Source organism: Oxyura jamaicensis, chromosome 7, assembly GCF_011077185.1.
Source record: "Oxyura jamaicensis isolate SHBP4307 breed ruddy duck chromosome 7, BPBGC_Ojam_1.0, whole genome shotgun sequence".
Taxonomy (NCBI): domain Eukaryota; kingdom Metazoa; phylum Chordata; class Aves; order Anseriformes; family Anatidae; genus Oxyura; species Oxyura jamaicensis.
The window spans coordinates 33,378,203-33,397,076 of NC_048899.1; the positions used below are offsets into that span (position 1 = coordinate 33,378,203).

At 39.4% G+C, this 18,874-nt stretch overlaps 1 protein-coding gene across 3 annotated transcripts in view; it reads left to right on the forward strand.

The window, feature by feature from the left end:
- The window catches only part of THSD7B (thrombospondin type 1 domain containing 7B), a 309,975-nt gene that overhangs the window by 110,561 nt on the left and 180,540 nt on the right, over positions 1-18,874 (forward strand). For all 3 annotated transcript variants that reach the window (XM_035331980.1, XM_035331981.1, XM_035331983.1), the window contains exons 5-6: positions 1,544-1,795; positions 8,824-8,993. In XM_035331980.1, the coding sequence (XP_035187871.1) occupies positions 1,544-1,795; positions 8,824-8,993 (422 nt within the window). The remainder of the gene's footprint in view (positions 1-1,543; positions 1,796-8,823; positions 8,994-18,874) is intronic.

Genomic DNA, 18,874 nt, shown 5'->3' on the forward strand with positions numbered 1-18,874 from the left:
AAGAAGTGTAAATTTAAGACACTAAATGCTGTATTATGCTAGTGATTCAGGGTGTAGTCAAACCTGATCACGTATCGGTGGCAATATTCCTATTGACCTCTGTGAGAAATGGACCGATTCCCAAATTGGAGGAGAAGCGAGTGAATGCTCCTTATCTGCTCTGCTCCCCCGTGAGATTGCCGTGCAATCCTGAAATGATTGCCCGGTGTATTTTCCGTAGTGAAAGTTAGCTTAGTCAGACTGAGTTATAAGTAATATTAAGTGAGGTAATAACTGGTTCCTTGGCACCAGCTCTAGATTTCACACCTTTTAAGTGCACATGTATTTGCTCCTTACAGCTGGTAAAAGCCTGGCTGCGAGCAACTGGAGGCTGGAGAAGGCGAATTTAAAGAGTTCACACTGAGCTCATGTATGGTCTTAATTTTGGAGAGTGATTTGCATCATCGGTGTAACGCCAGGCAGACATCAGAAATTTTTAGCTCTTTTTTTCCTGGTGACACCTTTTTTTCTGTGTTCCATCTTTTTTGTTATTTTTTCCCCTTTGATTCCTCTCCGCTTTCCCCCATCCTCTCCTTTGTGGCGTTCCAGTGACATCTCTGCTCCTATGTAACTCCGTCCTCTTTTGTTATACCCTTCCCAGCTCTGTCGCATCACTTATCTGTGGCTTCTGGGAGACAACCACGGTTTCTCACCTTTTTTGGGAGATTCCTGGTGGCCTTGTGGATGATCTCCAGCCGCAGGGAGGTGAAGCAGGAGCAGCTGTGCTCTGCTTGGTCCCTTCCAGACTGAGCAGGGCAGGAGAGCGCTGTCTCACATGTCTACAGTTGTCAGCTCTTAAAATTCATTTTTCCATTGCATTGAGCCACGTGCTGTGTTTTGCTGTGTTACAAAATGAATGAGGATTGTGTCCTAATGAAGGCTGGGGTAATGTGATCGAGCCCAAAAAGTACATGTACGGTTGCGGCATGCCACGGTCCCCCGTGGTTTGTCAGGTTGGAAACCCCTCTGGCCCTGGTTAACAGCATTTGCTTGATAACAACCTTGCAGAACAAAAACATTTCTTATTAATATGTGCCTAATTATGTTTTAAAAGAGCAGAGCTGCTCAGCAGGATGCGCTGATACCTAGGGGAACAGACGCCGGACAGCTAGTTCCGTGCGCGGAGGGAGGAGAGCGAACACCAGTGGCAACACTTCTCCTGGGCTTGGCTTTTATTTTCAGTCCTGGTTAAACCGTGAAATTATAACTGCACAGGTGCAAATGTGGTGCCTTTTACATCTGTTGTAACTTGGAATAAATGAAGTGTAGTATTTGCAAACCACTGAGCACGTGAGGTAGCAGCCAGAACTCACTGGAAGTGCAGGCTGTGTATTGCAGCTCCTCTTACCCTCATTGCATTGGGGTTGAGGCAAGTCTTCAGATTCACCCCAAATGACCATGGATTTCTTGTTTTCTGAGTTAGGGTAAAATATCTGGGCTTTGGGCTGGGGTAACAAAAAATTAGTAAGATCTCCTCAGCTGTTTTACTGTGTTCTTATCACAGCCTGTGCGTGCAAGATGCTGTCCCTTTGACCTTCAAGTCCTGTGTCATCGCCAAAGACTGTGAAACGTCCGAGTGGTCGGCGTGGAGTGCCTGCTCACAGACCTGCAGCTGGGGAGAGCTCGCCCCAGGCTTTCGGAGCCGGCGCCGTGGTGTGCAGAGCCTGGCAGTGGGCACCGGGAAGTTCTGCCCGGAGCTGGAAGAGAGGGAAGCGTGCAGCGCGGGAGGGAGAGAGCTGCTGCAGCCCTGCCCCAGGTATCTGCATGCTTTTGTCAAAGTTTTCTGAAGAACCCCCTGTTCGGAGGTGGTATTGTGCAAAGCAAAACTTGCTTGCTCTGTGTCTGTGCGTATGTTTGGAGAGGGTCACGCATCATGGCTCCTATCTGTCTGAAAGATCATTGATTTGATCACCGTTAACTATGATTAGTAGTATTATTTATTGCTAATAGCATCCTTGTAATTGTTGCTGTTATCATCATTGCTATTGCCATAATTACACTTGCATATAGAAATAAATGTAAATTACACTCACTACAGCCATGTTTTTGTATTTTACAAACTGAGAGCCAGATATTCTTGTTTTCTGAAGGAGCTTTCATTCCAATTGTTGGATCAGAGAATTTCCTCAACTGCGCAGACTGGGCAGGTCTCCACAACTGTGCTTTTATTGGCTTTTCAATCATGACTTTTACACAAGGTTTAATGATTCCCCTTAATCTCCCCATAAAAAATTACAGTCCTCCTTGAGGAAAATGGGAACTGATCAGAGGTAACAGCTTGGTCTTTACGCAGCTTCCCTCCAGATACTTCTTAAACTGGGCTATTTAGCAATCCCCGAGTACTGGCTTGGTTTATGGCAATCTTTGTTTTGGCACACGGTGGGGAATTCACCTTTCTGATCTTTAAATCTGTGCAATAGTACCTGGCCAGGCTAGCATAGAGGGAGGCTTGTTTGCTTTGCAAAGAAAATAAAATATTGCTTAATTTTTTGTGTCACACGCTCTGAGATTGACTGTAAAATGCTTCAGGATCGTTAAGGTTTTATGTACATGTAGACAAATCTCCCCCTGTGAATGAATGTGTTTAATAGGAGGCCTATTCAGTGATCAAGTCATGAATGTCTGGTGCTTTGCCAGCTACTGCCAAAACCTTTGATAAAGCCTTTGCAAGATACATTTCTTAGGAAGGTGGAACCTGAAAAAGTATCACTATATTGTTGAATTCATTCAAAATCAAATGCTGATCATTTTTATGCACCCTGCTAGCAGAGGAAGTATATATATATATATATATAAATTCTTTTGCCTGATTACATCCCACGAAAAGGCTCTCACAGAGTGATTTTTGCTCCTGCCCAGACGCACATCAATTTCGAAGACAATAGATTAACACATTGTCTCACTGATTTTGTATAGGAGTGTAGGTGCAAGTGACACCTGATTGGGGTACGCCAGCTGGTAGTTAATCAGGGAGTGAGAAGGCACGTGTCTGTCCCAACTTTCTCAGTTCATCTGCTCTTTGATATTGCACTGTATCAAAGTGCAAATGATGGCAAAGGCTTGATGTAGAGCCAGGAGAGCCCAAAAGGTAAGAATCTGCATAACAGCGGTAACTTTCTCATGGTGCCACTCTTGCTATAAAAGGAAACCTGTTCTTTCAGTATATTGCTGCTGTGCCATGGTTTACCTTCCCCATCCTGCTATTCCTACACATATTCCATCCTTCAGACAGTGTCTTCAGTGAAGTACCTGACTGAAGTAGGATAAACTGTCTAATGACCTATCCTAGAACAATAACTTTAGTCTTTAGACTCAGTTAGAGCCACATAACCAAAAAATACACCAAGAAAATCACTGGTATTTAGTGAATTGCTATTTCTAGAGATGTAGTATCTCAAATAGCAGGTGATAGACCGACCTTCTTTCACTATGCATGCTACTTTCGCTTTCTTCTATGAGCTTTCTTCTATGAGCTTCTAGGTAGCTGTCTGGTTAGTTGACTTTGATTTGATCGTTCAGTACTGCAGAAACGAGCAGGAATGAAAAGCCTTAACGTTGTGGTACATGCTGCAGGTATACCAGATGTAAGGCTCTGGGAAGTGTGTATTAATGAACAGAAGACAAACATTTTAAAGCATGCTATTTGAGTGTCAGCAGCTGGTAAGAGATGTTGTCTGTCCACTTTACAGTTTATAGCCTCATGATCTGGTTTTGGTGTTTGGGAACTGGTGATCAAGATAGTGCAAGTACTTAGAATGGAAAGCGGTAGCTGCCACCCATAGAAAGATGTAATGTTAATCCTTATCAGATAATATAAGAAGCCTTTGATGCTCCAGATCTCCTTATTTGAACATAATTCTCTTTGCAGTGTAATAACTAGCAAGATGGTACTTTTTTGCCATTAAATTTATGTCACATCACTTATTGCTTTGCTGAGGGGTATCAGACCGTTTTCCTTTCTTTTTACTCCAAGTAAGATGAAAAATTTAAGGAGATTCAGTATTAAGAGTGAAAAGTGCTCTCCTTCAGTTGTCAAGCCTCAACACAAACCTGTCTGATTGTCTTTCTGGCTTGCATTTGCCAGATCAGGTTAGTCTTAAAAACTTTAAGGCGAGACTCTTATTTACTTTCCCAGTCCCTGGAAAGTTGCTTTTCTGCTGTAGTTGATTTGAAGACCAGTAGCCACTTCTTTAAGTTTTATTCTCTGGGTAAAGATTTTCAAAATCATGCTCCAGGCAAGCCAAAGAAAATCGGTGAGGAGGTTGGCCAGAAAGAGCAAATCTCTGAGCAAAGAGAAAAGTGTTTCTCTAGAGGCCAGTTTCAGTGCAGGGACGAGGATCACCTCATGCCTGAAGAAACGTGCATTTCACAGACTACATCCCACACCTCATTCATCCATCTGTATGGAAAAGCAGCAGCTCAAGAGGCAGTACTTAGTGAGTTTTATTTTTATTTTTATTTGTTTCCAGCACAGGAAGGTGGGTGAATTTATATTGCCATCCATGGCAAGGCAGCAAGTTAAGGTCCCATCACACGTACGGGACGATTGATGTAAATTTGCTTTTAATGGGAAGGCCTTTTAATTTTATGGCTGAAGTTTACAATAAATTCTTTAATCAATAGTTTAAATGGAAGAAAATAAAACATTTTAAGTGCATATAGGACTCCAGAGCTTTGTGTTTTGTTTTACTTTTGGTTATTTGTTCTGAAGGGATTAGATTAAGGGTTTAAAAAGCTTAAACACACAGAAGGTGATTCTACCTTCTTTATTGTGATATAAATTTGGGGTAGTTCAATTAAAGTGAATGGGCATATACCGATATAAAACTTGGGTAAGCACTAAGAGCATAAGTCCTATAGACTGAAGGGACCAAGAGGTTACTATAAATTGGGAAGATATTGAGCTCTTGTTTGTTGCATAGCTGTCACTGAGTCATCAGTTTAAAAACAATGTTTTATATCATTTTTATCCCTTATGTGTAGCTTTCATGTTCATAGGGAATAGATAGATTTTCCAGAATTATGATTATGTCTTTAAATCTTTCATTTTGGTTGTGGTTGCTATGTTACGCTACAGGGATTTAGAAAAAAAAAATCACACCTCTTTGCTTTGTTGGAAATTCAAAGCTTTTCAGAAGGTAAATGATGGAAAATGGGAAAGTTTTAGGACCTGATTTTTACAAAAGGCTTGAGGTTACAGCTGAGATATGGGTATGATGGCATCACTTTGTAGATGAGGCCCATCATGTGCCCTAATTAAAGGTAAAGGGTTGGTGTGAAGCTGGAAAGACCTGAAAGGAAGCATGCTGAACCACACCGGTAGGCTGCTGGTATTGCACTTTGAGAGCGGTGGCAACATTACTGTTCGGCCCTTTGGACTTCACTGGTTTTGGGCACGTAGAGATGAATTCGGCTTGGCTGGGTAGCTGAATTGCCTCCCCTCAGATCAGGAATCAACCCTGGTGAAGCTTTGGTTGGTCAGCCCCAGGCTGGACATTTCTCCTGCGGCTGCTGTTGGGTGTTGCAACGAGGGCACGCTTTGCTCTGACAGTAGCAGGCACCCACGGGACCTGTTCTTTGGCTTCCTCAACTGCCTCTGGTTAGCAGGGAAATTCAGAGCACTGAAATGGAAAGCTGCTCAGCTTTATCAGCCAAGTTTCATCTTAGATACCCCGAGCACCTAGTTTATTGTTTTTAGTAGTTCTTTCTTGCCAGCTTTATAAGCAAACTGATACAACTGCATGTAGATTCTGGAGGTTCCCATGTTGGTCACTATCTAACTAGCACTCTAATCATTGGCATCGGAGTCTGCCAGTCTTTAGAAGCAGCTAAACCTCCTGTCACGCAAATAGTATATATATTTTTTAGCTGTAGTAACAGGTCTATAGGTGTCAGCCAGTTTGCGTCAAATGATCTACCTAGATACGGGTAGGAGGTAAAATGAGAAGTTAAATCTATTGACATTTGAAATCATCACCACCCACAGGTTTTGGCATAGGGGTGGCAAGAGTACACTGAAGCTGACCAACCTTGATGATTCAAATGGCTCTTTCACTTCCTGTGCCGTTGTGCTCTTGGTCCTCTAGTGAGAGCGAGCGAGGTGGCTGAGTAGCATTGACCCAGCAGTAACTTAGTGCTGATACAGCACATCTGCTCTAACAATGTAATGCCCAACATTGCATTGATGGCTTGGGTCGTGGAGTTTGGAGAAATTATGTGTGTGTGGTAAAGCATCTGTGGATATCACTAATAATCTGCAAGTACTAGCTGAAGGTTGTTAAATTACAAAAAAAAATTAAAAAGGCCCAGGTATTTGCCAGCAAGTAATCTCTGTTCTTTATTAATTGCTATAGAGTAATTAAGTAATGTTAATACTCATTGTGTTTAGAATAGCCCACAGATGGGCAAATTGATACCAAGTGTCAGCCACACTGCATAAAACCCAACCGAGCTCCCTGCGAGGCTGCCCAGGATGACTGCTCCCTTCTGCAAGGACTCGGTGGGCTAACAGGACATCAGATGTGCTTCTGGTGTCATTGACTCGTTAATGGCTGTGAGAACATGTACCTTTTGAACAGCTAACGTTGGGGTCAGCTTTTGTTGCTGGAGAACTCCGGACTGCTTAGGGCATGCCCAGCTGGGAGCAACAAGATGGGCTGGTAAGGATTTGGGCTTTAAAGCTGCTCACAGACAAGGCTCTGGCAGTTGCACCTGATGGCTGTTCATTAAACACTGCTCTGCGGTGAAGCAGGGTATCCAGTTACTCCATGTGGATGTCTAAAGGGATTTTTTTAGATTCAGGAGCTGATGAGCTTTAATTATCTCTGAGCTCAGATTTAGGTATTTTGCATAATTTTAATCATTGATGGCCTAATTTTCCTAGGTGTTAACTCTCACAGCTCACGCTGAATTGGAGAAGCAGGTGCTCACACCTCTGGAGAAGAGTCTTTAGGACCCAGAATTCACAGCTGACTCCCTAGGCCAGCTATTGATAATGAGTTTTTCTTTAGTCAGTTATTGTTTTCAGAAATACCACCCTAAAACAAGCATTTCTATGGCTGAGGAAAGATAAGTGTGTTCTATATTTAGGCTTCTGTCTTTGAAAATATAGGCCTGAGTAGTGTGATGTCCTGAAGTGCTGTGGAGGAGGAATTTTGTTTACCCAGTGCTTGATGAAGAGCAGTTTTCATTGCCTATATTATAACAGGAAGGTTGTATTTAACACTACGTCCCCAGAAAAGTGATTAGCAATTCTACAGGAGGAACTACCGTAAGAAAAATTCATGGCTGTACTTTATATGTTGTGCGATTTCAATTATTTCATACTTGTCATATGAAAAGTGTATTCTTTATTTTCTCTGCTAGTAGTAAACCCTGCGAGTGTATCCAAATTTGCACATGATTCTGTCTATTATTTAAGAGAGCATGACAGCTCATCCGAAAAGTACCTGTAAATTAAAAGTAATTGGCAGTATTCACAAACGTTTGCCATTAGTATTTTACAAAATTCATAAGTGCTCTGTGGCTAGAAATCATTCTTATGCCTATATTTGCAGTGCAAGATGTTATGAGAACATTGATGTGTGCTCAGGCAAGCTAATGCAGTTATTTTTCACACAGTTTTGAGATGCATGTGTCCCTGCCGTAGCTATAGCCAGGGCACAGATATTTGCCATGGAGAATACCACAATACAAGGTGAAAGGCTCCTTCTGCAGGGACACCCCGTTGTGCTGGAATTTAGAGTGATCAGTCAGCCCGCAAACATCCATAGTTTTAACAACTGTACGTCCCTCCTAAGGGGAGAGAGTATTTGTCTTCAGGGTAAGAGAAGGAAATTATTTTCTGTATTATAGAAGAGGTAAGTTTGTACAGAAGAAGTAAACCATGGAATGTAGAGGAGCAAAGGTATGAAGCAGCAGAAGAGTAGAGATTGGTTACAAAACCAATATTGGCTAAGATTTGCATTCAGGAAGCTGAAGAAAGACTTCAGGCTTTTACTCCACCGATACTGTGACCTGTTAATTAAAACGAATTATTTCTGTAAAAACTGCTGCATTAGAAAAATGCTCCATGTTTTCAGACATGATGGGAAATATATATATATATATTGTTGCTGTTGCTACACAATACTACTTTCCGTATGGTTTGAATATGTTCTTCTTGGAAATTAAGAATGTTTTCCTTTCTTTTAAACTCTTTATGCTCTTTAGGTATGAATTAAATATAGAATGAAAATAGAACTTGCTGCTTGTCACAACTTCTGGAAAGAAAAACAAGAGAAATGAGTTACCTTAGGTAATCCCTTGAATAAATTTACAGTACCCTAGGCCTTTGCAAAGCTGTCACCTAGAGAATAGCCTGGTACTTGAAACTCCATTGACGGACATGTAAGGTTTTAGCTGTAAGTGCATTTCAGAATGACATGTTCAGCTCTTGGCAGAGAGAGGCAGTTTAGTGGTTTCAGCCACATGTTTGAAAACTTGTTTTCACAATTAATCGAACCTCTTAATCTTTGTTCCTTTTTTTGCATCCTGCTCAAAGGTGTTTCAGGATGATTTAGTGTTTGAGAACACTTCAGAGATTAGTGCTATGTGAAAAGTTTACATGAGTACTATAGGCTAATAAGAAATGTTTAACCTTTGTAAATTTAACATTCAAAATGTTTCAAAACATTCTCTGTTTTGAACAGGGGAGTGCTCCTATAAATATTAAACCAATTGTATTTTGTCATGTAATAAACTGCTACCCACTCTTGTTTCACCTGGTCTCTCTTATTTCCAAAGGTTTTCCTGGAGGACTTCTGAATGGAAAGCTTGCCAAGTGTCTCTCCTCCTTGACCAGCAGGACCCTCGCCACCATAAGCATGCGGGCCTCTGTGGAGGTGGCATACAAACCCGCGAGGTCTACTGCGTCCAAATCACTGTAGAAGTTGAGATGAATCGACTGAAGGAAGGTATGTGCGTAAAGCCATTCTGAAACGTCTGGCACACATTGATCTCAGTAAGAGAAGCAAATAAATAAATAAATCCATGCCATACCATATAGTCCATGGAAGGCTTGGCTAGCTGATGCCCCCTTTGTATCGACACTTAGCGAGGAAGGTGTTACTTGCGCTTAGTCCTCAGGATCCTGGGGAACTGTCTGGAGCCAAAGCCTTCCAAGGGTGAACTGCTGCCAGTTCTGTATGTATACTTGTATGGGGGAAGCTTGAAGAATGGAGGAGCTAAATTCTTCTTCCTTGGACTTCAGTTTTTTTCCTTTTTTTGTCAGGTAGTCTGGCCTCCTGGTATGAATGCATTTATTCAGTCTGGCCTGAATGCATTTATCTGTGGTTTTAGTCCTGGGTCAGAGTATAAAAAAAGAGATGTCACACTACATTCTGGATATGGCTTTAGCCTCTGCTTCAAACTGATACACGATCTTTCTTGTGTTTTGAAGGGGAAATCAAAAATAATATTGTCACAACTTCTGAGCAGACAGACAGTTTTTGGATTCTGGAAGTGAGTTATTTTCCTTTTAGAAGAATAATGAGTAGATACAGATGCATGCTGAATAATTCATCTTAGGCTGTTTTATTTACTGTATGTAGTGCTCTTGCAGAATATGCTTTTGAGCAGAGATGGTAAGATAATAAGAACACAACATCATATCTTAGATTTATTTATTTACAAAGTCAAAGCAAATGTTTCCTGTGTGCCCAGTTGTGTCCTAGCATCCCGCACAGACTCAGAGGTTGTAGAAAGCCAGACCTCTTTTAATATCTATTCAGTCCATGCATAGTTGGTGGTTCACCTCTTCCAAACATCTGGCACCACCTTGCTCTGCCAACACAGAACCCCCTCAGTTGTTCTGCACAGGTCTGTGATGGATATGATTTTCAAAGTAAGAAAAGTGCTCTTGATGACAGCTGTCTAAGATTCTTGACTGTCTTCATCCTTCTCACTGCTTCTGTAGTCCGTGTGGCCACTGTATGGCAAGTTGACAAGCAGTAAGCTTTAACTGACTTCATTTGTGCTTCTTAATTCTTTGTCAGTATTGTGAATTACCCTAGAAAACTAGGGGAAGTCATCTGAGACCCTTACACCCAAATAATTCATAACAGAATTTGTACTGTATATCCAGTATATGATCACATACAAGTTTTTCCTTTGTTCAAGGCTCAGTATAACTTAAAAATTGCAAGCTCTCTGCTCAATAGCAGGGAAACACTGGGATACTTCTTCCTTGCTTGTATAACCCTAACCCTTTCTTTTTAAGAAAAACAAAAACAAAAACAACAGTGTTTTTTCATGAAGGCAACTAAAAAAACAAACATGCGCAGCAGTTGTGCAAGGTATAAAGTTTTCCTGCTTTACCAAGGCAGCTGTGATTTGCAAGAGTCCTTAGAAAGTGAGAATGCATTTACTGCCAGCACAGTTGCATACAAAAGAAAAGAGGGAAAACCTTCCTTATTATCCCTCCCTATCTAGTGCTATTCAATGTCTCATTTACTAGCTGATCAACTTTTGTTCCTTGACTAAATAAGGAGTGACATCTTGCACCTTTTCTGGCAATCTGAACTGTCAGAAAATTTTTATTCATCACTAATGCATCTCATATTTTATTGTACCATTTGTAAGCGATGGGGAGAAGATGAGGAAGTTGATTCTCCTATGTATAAGCAAATACAGAGTCTAATTGCAACCATAAAAAGTACAGTTATTTTTCTTTCTTCACCTCTTGAATGCCCTTAAAAGGATCATTCAGAAATCAAACAAGCGAGTCTAATAGAATATTACCATCCATCACAGTTGTTTTTCTTCTGGTTACTTCCAATGAGAATTTGGACCTAGGCACAATGACATATGTGAAAAAAGATTTTGTCCTGTGGTCTCTCCAGCAGCATTCTTGGATAAAATATGTTGAATCATAGTTGGAGACAGGTACCATCTGTGATGTACTTACACATATTGCTCAAAGCTCTCTTATCCCCCAAGGATCTCTCTCTTATTTTTCATTTCTTTAGTCTTCCCATCTATTTCTTCTTTTATTAAAATGTGTATATTTAGAAATGATCCCGTTTTCTGGAGCTCCTACGTATCAGTTACTCAGAGGACTAAGTCTACTGATATCTTTCTATATTTTGATTATAAAATTCCAACGTGAAGATACTGGAAATGGAAAACTTTCACTCAGGTATTACTTTCAGAAATGCATCGATAAGATCTCATACCTTGCTACCGAAAGACAAGTCCTAATGAAGAAATCCCTACCCTGACCCAAGTGAATGTCTAACATATTTGTTAGACTTTATGGAGGAATTCTATACTTCTAATGTTGGGCGATGAGCGAGGAGGAAAAAAGCAGCTTTTCATGTTTATCAGAGTTCATGGTGGTCTGAATGACCAGGCAGATTAAAAAATATATATATTTCTCTTTACCACTGACATGATAATACTATTTTTGGCAGCGTTCTTTTTGCATATCAATGAGTAAACTGAACTACATTTTCACGTATCAGCTTTAGCTGAGTTTTTGACATTCTAGTATTTGGACGCAGAAAATTTTCTGATCTTTAAAGTTGTTTATAATATTGTTGCTTTCTGAGACTCTTACATCTAGATGAAGCTGACAGGTAAAACGTGGTAAATGTGTTAAATGTTGTGTCACTCAGTTGTCTGTATTTATGTTTATGTAGGTAAGCCAATGTATAAAAACCTTATTACAAGACTAGGCTGTTCTTAATGCTAGCTATTCTGTTCATCCAAGGAATCAACGTCTTTATTGAGTTGTGAGGCTTTTGTTAATTTAGACTGAACTTTAACATAATTAGCTTTAAACAGTTCCTTATGCTTTTTTTCTTTAAGTTTCTCATTGAATTTTAATACATTGAAACTTTAATGATTAATTTTCACAGAGAGGTGGTCATCTAATGCTTCAGGTTTACCATTATTCTTTTGATATCTGGAGATAGAAGCAGCAAATCTACATATCTGAAATGATGTTACTTTTAAAGAGGAGATAATTTTTTTCACAAAAAGCAGCATAGAACGTGCACAGTGAACTACGTGAAGGTACAGGCTCGATCTGCTCTTTCTTCCCTTCATCTCAGGATTCTCCCTGTCTAGACACAGTATATTTGGAACAAACAGTTATGTGGTGGTGGTTACCCTTCTTCATACCTCTTTCTAATGTAACTGTGTCCACTCATATAGAAGCCCTGGAACTTAAATAAAGCAAAAATGAAGATCTTTAACTTATTTCCAAAGCTAAACACTGCTAACAAATATTTCTTATTCTTTTCTTTTGATTTTGATAAAATGTTATCTGAAATCTGTTCTTCCACAATAAATTTTAATTAATCTGGATGAACATCACCCACTAACAATCCCCAGTACTATGAAAAAATGTGTGGTAAAAGCATGGAAGAATATTATACAATGGTGAGTTTATGCAGCCTGTCTACTTGCTTGGCAATACTTAGTCGCAGTACACAAGTCCACTCATACGGAAAGTATCATTCCTTTTAGAGTCTGCGGATGGTATCTGTGTTCATACTGCTAGTAAACATATGAAATTCCTACATTTGGCCTTCGTCCTCGGGAATTTTTACTTTCTCTGAAGAGCAGGGAATATCCTTTTGTTTTCTAATTAAATTTTCCTTTTTGGTTTATTTAGAGATTGTAACTCTTTGTCTGAGGGATGGCATCCTCTATAAAAAAATCTCTAGAAACATCTTCTCTCTCTGAACTAGTTATCAGTCGTCCCTTACTGTCCCTAGTGACTGGGATTGCTGTTCTCTCCGTATTTTCTGTAGTTTTCTAACTGGCGATCTGCCTGCCCTGTCATTCTTTCATAAAATTTGCGCTTTATATATCTTGACATTTTTTCTTTCTTACTTGTTTGAATGAGATCCAATTTACCTCTCACTTTTGGAATTCTCTTATAATACTTTTGGAGCCTGTCTGCTTAAGTTTTAATTATAGGACTGAAAAGACCTTTGTGAAATGCTATTCTTCCTTGAGTCTTCTTTATTGTTTACCCAGCATAGCACTCTTGGCTAATTAAGTTTATTTCTTATTACCATCTCACCAAAAAATCACTGCAGTTTCCTGTCTTCTTAATCTTTGTTATTTTCCATCTGAAAATCCACATTTAATTCTCATATCTGTGTAAGATTCTAGTTTTTTTTTTTTTTTTCCTATTTGTTTGCTTAATGATCATTTCTATTGTATTTGTTTCAATACATGTTTTTATTTGATCTTGGAGTTCCATAGTAGGTATGTCCATGAATGATCAAAGTAACAGATCCATTTCCCTTAATATTGGAAACAAGAAAAATCCTGTTCTGGAGTAGTACAGGTTAATAAATCTAATCGCTAGTTTTAGAGCCCTTCATAATCCAAATATTATTCAAATCCTTTTTCTTTTAAAAGCTAATAGCTCTTCAAATATTCCTCCCTGTGTGATTCTCATCCATCTTAACATGTAATTTATAGTTTTATTGAAAATCCCCCAACAACATAGCTTACATTTCCCTGATATAACCATGTTAAAATTCCTAATAATCTGCAAGAAGAAAGGGACTTGATTCTGCTTAAAATGTGTAGGGGTAGATACTGTTAATTTTCCTTTAGGTGATTTTTGATTTGAATATACTTTCTTCATTTGTATAATTCAGAATTCAGGACAGAAGAAATAGATTCAGCTGATTACTTATCTCTTTGACTTTTGCCTGTTTTTTGGCAGCAATGTGGTAGCTGTACATTCATTGTTCTTAGATAACTTTTAGTGTTACCTTGTAAAACTATTTCTTGCAAAAGTCTTTATTACTTTTAAAACCTCCTTTCTGTTGAGAGTTATTCAACCCTTAGCAGTTAATATCCATAATTTCTTGACTTACCCATTCCACTGTAGTTCTTCAGCCTGAACCAAAGCTGTTTTGTTTTTTAGGATGTGACTCCACCAGTTCATCTTATAGATGATGATGATTTGACATGCCGTTGTGTATGTTCATAGCCATAGCAGCAAGAATCATTTAGGCTCTTTAAAACCCAGGACTTAGTAGATAGCTGGGAACCTTTTCCGTACTAATGGTTACTTTATGATCCATCCCTGTGTGTATTCACTTATATATTTTTGTCTTGCAATCCAATTTAGTAACCAAAATGGCCAGAAAGTGTTCCCCTGTATTCTCATGTAAGTCCTACTTAGGAGTCTCAAAATCAGTTTTATGGCCTTTATTCTCTCTTCTTTTCCACAAAATATTGAGCTTTCTCCCCACTTCTGATAGACAGAAATGTCTAATCCCTTTTTACCTGGTGAGTAAACTTTTCAGACCGTTTAGAATTCCCATAGGGGAGTTGTTTAGGCACTGCATTTTATTTTTGAGAAATTACTGGCCTCTTTGGACTTGCACAGAGCTGTGTTTGAGGATCCATTTCATTCACATCCAGTATTATTCTGTATTTATTCTTATCCCTTTCTTTCTGCCCCTTGTCTCTTTTAGCTCTAAAATATGCATTTTTGCCTTCTTTGCTCTGTATGCCCTGTTTCCTAATGAGGATGGCACTTTTTTTTTTTTTTTTTTTTTCCTGCAAGTTTTTTGTTCTGCTCTGAATCATGATCTTCCAATGCATGCCTTCTGGGGGATTAGTGTTTCAAATGTGGCATCTGTTCAATAAACTATGTGCAAGTACTTTCAGGAAGAGAGAAATATCAGCAGAGTGCTATTAGAGTGTGCCATCATCCTCTTGAGTGCTAGCCGTCCTGTAAACCACCAGGTTCGATTCTTTAGCACAATAAGTTGGTTGTGCAGGTTGTTGTCATCCTGCGTAGTTATTGGGAAATGACTGCACTGATGCAGATAAGCTGACCGTAGGAGTCGGCGGAGGATCTGCGCTATTTGAATGAGCACAAGCCCTGTATGGAGCATGAGCTCTATATTAAATGCACACTGTTTTTTCAAATTTATGCTGGTGAAGCTGCAGGAATGAGGAGATTGATTTACTCTATGGAAATTAGAATGTAGGGACTTCGATGTTTAAATCCTGTTGTCCTCTTCTGGTTTATGAAATTGAAAAGGAATAGGTAAAAATATTAGTAATGAGAAAACTTGACTAGGACCACAGGGGAGAGAGCTGATGGTCAGCAGCGGCGTGAAAAACTGCTTTGTTTGACAGGCTGGGCTGATGATGCAGCAACAGGAGAGTGCAACATGTGGCCTGATTCACAGAAATCAAGTTCTTAGGTGGAACTAAAACCCCATAAACCAAACCAAATGCCCAAGAATCGCCCTCACCCCAAACTAGGTATTTATCATCAGGATGACTGAACTGGCTTGAAGAGATGAGAAATATACCCCTGAAGTGTAAAATATATTCAGGCAAGTCTGCATCAGATTTATATTGCTGGGCTGCCGAGTTATTGATCTGTAAGCTCACCAAATGCTGAGCAGAATTTACGAGATAAAACTCACATAATGGAAAAATAAATATGTAACAGCTGGCTTCTTCGGGGGAAACCCTTTAGAAGCATGAGAGGAAATGATTTTATTCAGATCTTTGGGGTGCTTGACAGTATTGTGTAGATGTGTATTTCAGAAATTTTAGTTTGAATCCATTAGGGAAAAACACATTTTCCTTCATGTGTTTTAGAAGTATTTTATTTTCATTTTTTTTTTTTCCTTGTCTAGAAACTCGTTAAAGCAAAATGAAAAGAATATTAAAAAAAAAAAGAAGAGAATATATGAAAAGATTTTGTCAATGAAAGGAATGTGTGTTCTGAAAGGTGCCTTTAAGAGAATCTACCTTTCTTAGTCAACACGCTATTTGATATGACCATGAAATATTTATCTCTTTATAAATACATTTATTTACATAACTGGCTTTGGTATGCAGCAAATAATGTGCTGCCCAGTCATTTCACATGAGATACCAGGTTTTAGTTCAGGTTTTTATCTTTCAACTCTAAGATATTAAATATGTTTGCATTTTGTCATTATTTCCTGTCACTGGAGCTGGATTAATTTTATTCAGAACCCGTGTTTTGTTCTGAGGTATTTTGCTCTGTTGCTGTTACGAGGCAGGGGAGCTGCAGCGTGCTCAAACAATGCTGCTCATTCAGAGCAGAAATGGACGGATTTATGTGTATGCTGTTGTACCCCAAAGGGGGACGCTGGAGAGAGATGATGAAGAGGATGGTGACAGGGATGCCGGTCCTGCAGCAGGAGACATTCGAGCTAAAGGGAGCTCGAAGAGGTGGGACTGCTCTGCATGGAACAGCCCTGCCACTGCCAGGCCCCGAGATGGCGGGGGCAAGCCTTGCGTGGAGTAGCTTAGTGTGAGCTGCCCTTGGGACGCCTGTCCCCAGCAAGCATCACTGACACTGACACCTCCAAAGTGGCTCTTCGTTTGTGATACTAGGGAAGCTTCCATCAGACTGATATCACTAGGATGCTGTGGCCCAGCATTCGCAGGACAAAGTTCTGAACTTTCTGAACACAAAGTGCTAATAGTTTGTCACTTCGGTAAAATTCCAAAGATCTTTAGTGTCCTGAAATACATTAAGCCATTGTTGCTCTTGGCAATCCGCTATTAACCTTCTTTCACGCTGTGATTAGCCTTCCATTTATACTTTGTTTCTTGTCTTTTAATTGATAATAGGACTTGTGCCTTGTGGCTTCCAAACTAATTGATTCTTTTTAGGAGCATGAAAAGATCCTTTCCATCAGGGATGGGGTGCGTTAAACTTTTTTGATGGAGTGATATAATGGGCTAGGGTTGCTGCTGTTGCTGGGCTAGTTTAATTACATTAAACACATCTCCTTTGTCTGATCCTTTGTTTTCACTATAAAAACAAGTCTTTAAGATTGGAGAACTTACTTACCAGTGTTGTGCTGGTTTATCCCTCTTGTCTTACACACATGTGGGTGTTTTTATAAAGAATCATTCATTCCTGATATTCTCAAGTAATTTCCCTTCATATTGATCCAACTGTCTTTGGTTCGTAAGTCCTGGCAAAGGTAGCAAGAACTTTTACAAAGATAGGACATCACTTTCCTGTACCCTGGTTATCCTTAATTAGGCACAGCTTTGCCAAAGGATACAGTAAGTATCTGGTTGTATTGCCTTAAGAATTGAGCATTAACTAATATAAGGCCCTGCCAGTATATTGGAGATAATCCTGATGTATTCCAGATACATTACTGATATTTAGAAATGTGTTATTTGGGTGTTTATATCAGAAACATTTGTTTTTCATTCTGAAGGGGAAATTAAGTTAAGGTCCAGGAAAAAAAAAAAAAAAATAAAAAGAAGAAAGTGTTAGATACCTCCTGAGGAGTGAAAAACCAAATTTGAAAGTAATCATTGCAACCAAAATGCAGCCCTATATATTTGTCTCTCTGACTGGCCATCATTGCTTTTTAACATAGTATTGGTATGTATGCCAGCAAGTACGTGCCTATGTGGCTATATTCACAGATAATTTATTTATTGGCTTAAAATTACATTATGCAAGTAGTATCAGAACTGATTTCCTCTTCCACTCTACCCCCAAATCACTACCTCGGTAAAAATATATAGAGAAACAAGATACTTTAGAACCCAATTTATTATCTCCTGCTGGTAGCAATAACCTGAAAATAACAGCAAATAGTAAAATTTCAACTTGAAGCAGACACTGGTGCTGGGAACAGCTGTAGTCGCATTTATAAAGGATAGATTCAATATAACAGCTAAAGAAATGTGCAATGTTTCAGAGGCTTCCAGATTAGTACTTGATTGCTTTTTCAAGTTTATTCTGTAGATTGAGAAGAACACAGGAATTTAAAATACATGAACAAATGTAATAAATAAGCTGCTACTTGAATGAGAGATACTGCTTCCCCCTCCCACCATTCCCTTCCTGACTTCTGCCTTTCCCCTCACCCCCAAAAGATGACTACTGTTTTTCCAAGGAAAATAAGTACATAAAAAAACAGTTTTTCTATGTGAATGTAGAAAACACCATTACAAAGTCAATAACTGAGCACAGTCAGAAGGCTGTCTGGTATTTAAAGACAGGCCTAGCAGCTGTGTTCATGTATTGTAGGCATAATCCGAGTTTTTATTTTTATTTTATTTTCCCTTCCTGAGCAGGGAATCCCTGTCCAGCCTATCTGCACCTTTTTGGAGGCTGTGCTGTGTGAGGATTTTGGCATTTAAAAGGTTCATGGAAAAAGACACCTTATAGTTCGTAAAGAGAAGGATGTTAATTAGAGTATAACAGAATGGCAGTGTTCAAGAAGGTACTGTGGGTAGTGAGTATTGCTTTTCAAGAACTTTGTATGATTCATGCGTTACTATAAAGGGCTGAATTAAGTTGAGGGTGTTAAGGTGAAGCTGAAAAGAAGCAAAACAATGTCAAAGAGATGGAGAGGCTTGAGAAAATACTACAGATGGCCTGTGAATGAAGAGAGTGGTAATACCTGTCCAAGCCAACAGAAAAACATTAAGAATGAGGGAGAAAACATTACTCTCAGAGCTGAGACAAGTGCTTGTGGAAAGACATGACTGCGTCATTCCAGTTTCTTGCTTTGTGGTCTACTGCCATGCAGCACGCAGGTAGGTGAAAGATGAAACTTAGACATCGAGGGCCTGTCAAAGAGGGCTGTAAAAGCAGCCTACCTCTGTGCTGCTTCTTCCTCTGCACTCAGAATCTTCCCACATTTCCTCCCTGCTACAGCTTTGTAGTAAAAAGTGAAGGCATAGTCACAAGACTAAAAGCAACTCAATTTGAGCAGACAGTCAGGCAAAAAAATCCCATCAAGCTTTTAAGTAAAACTGATGGAAATCAACTGATAGAAATAGTTGT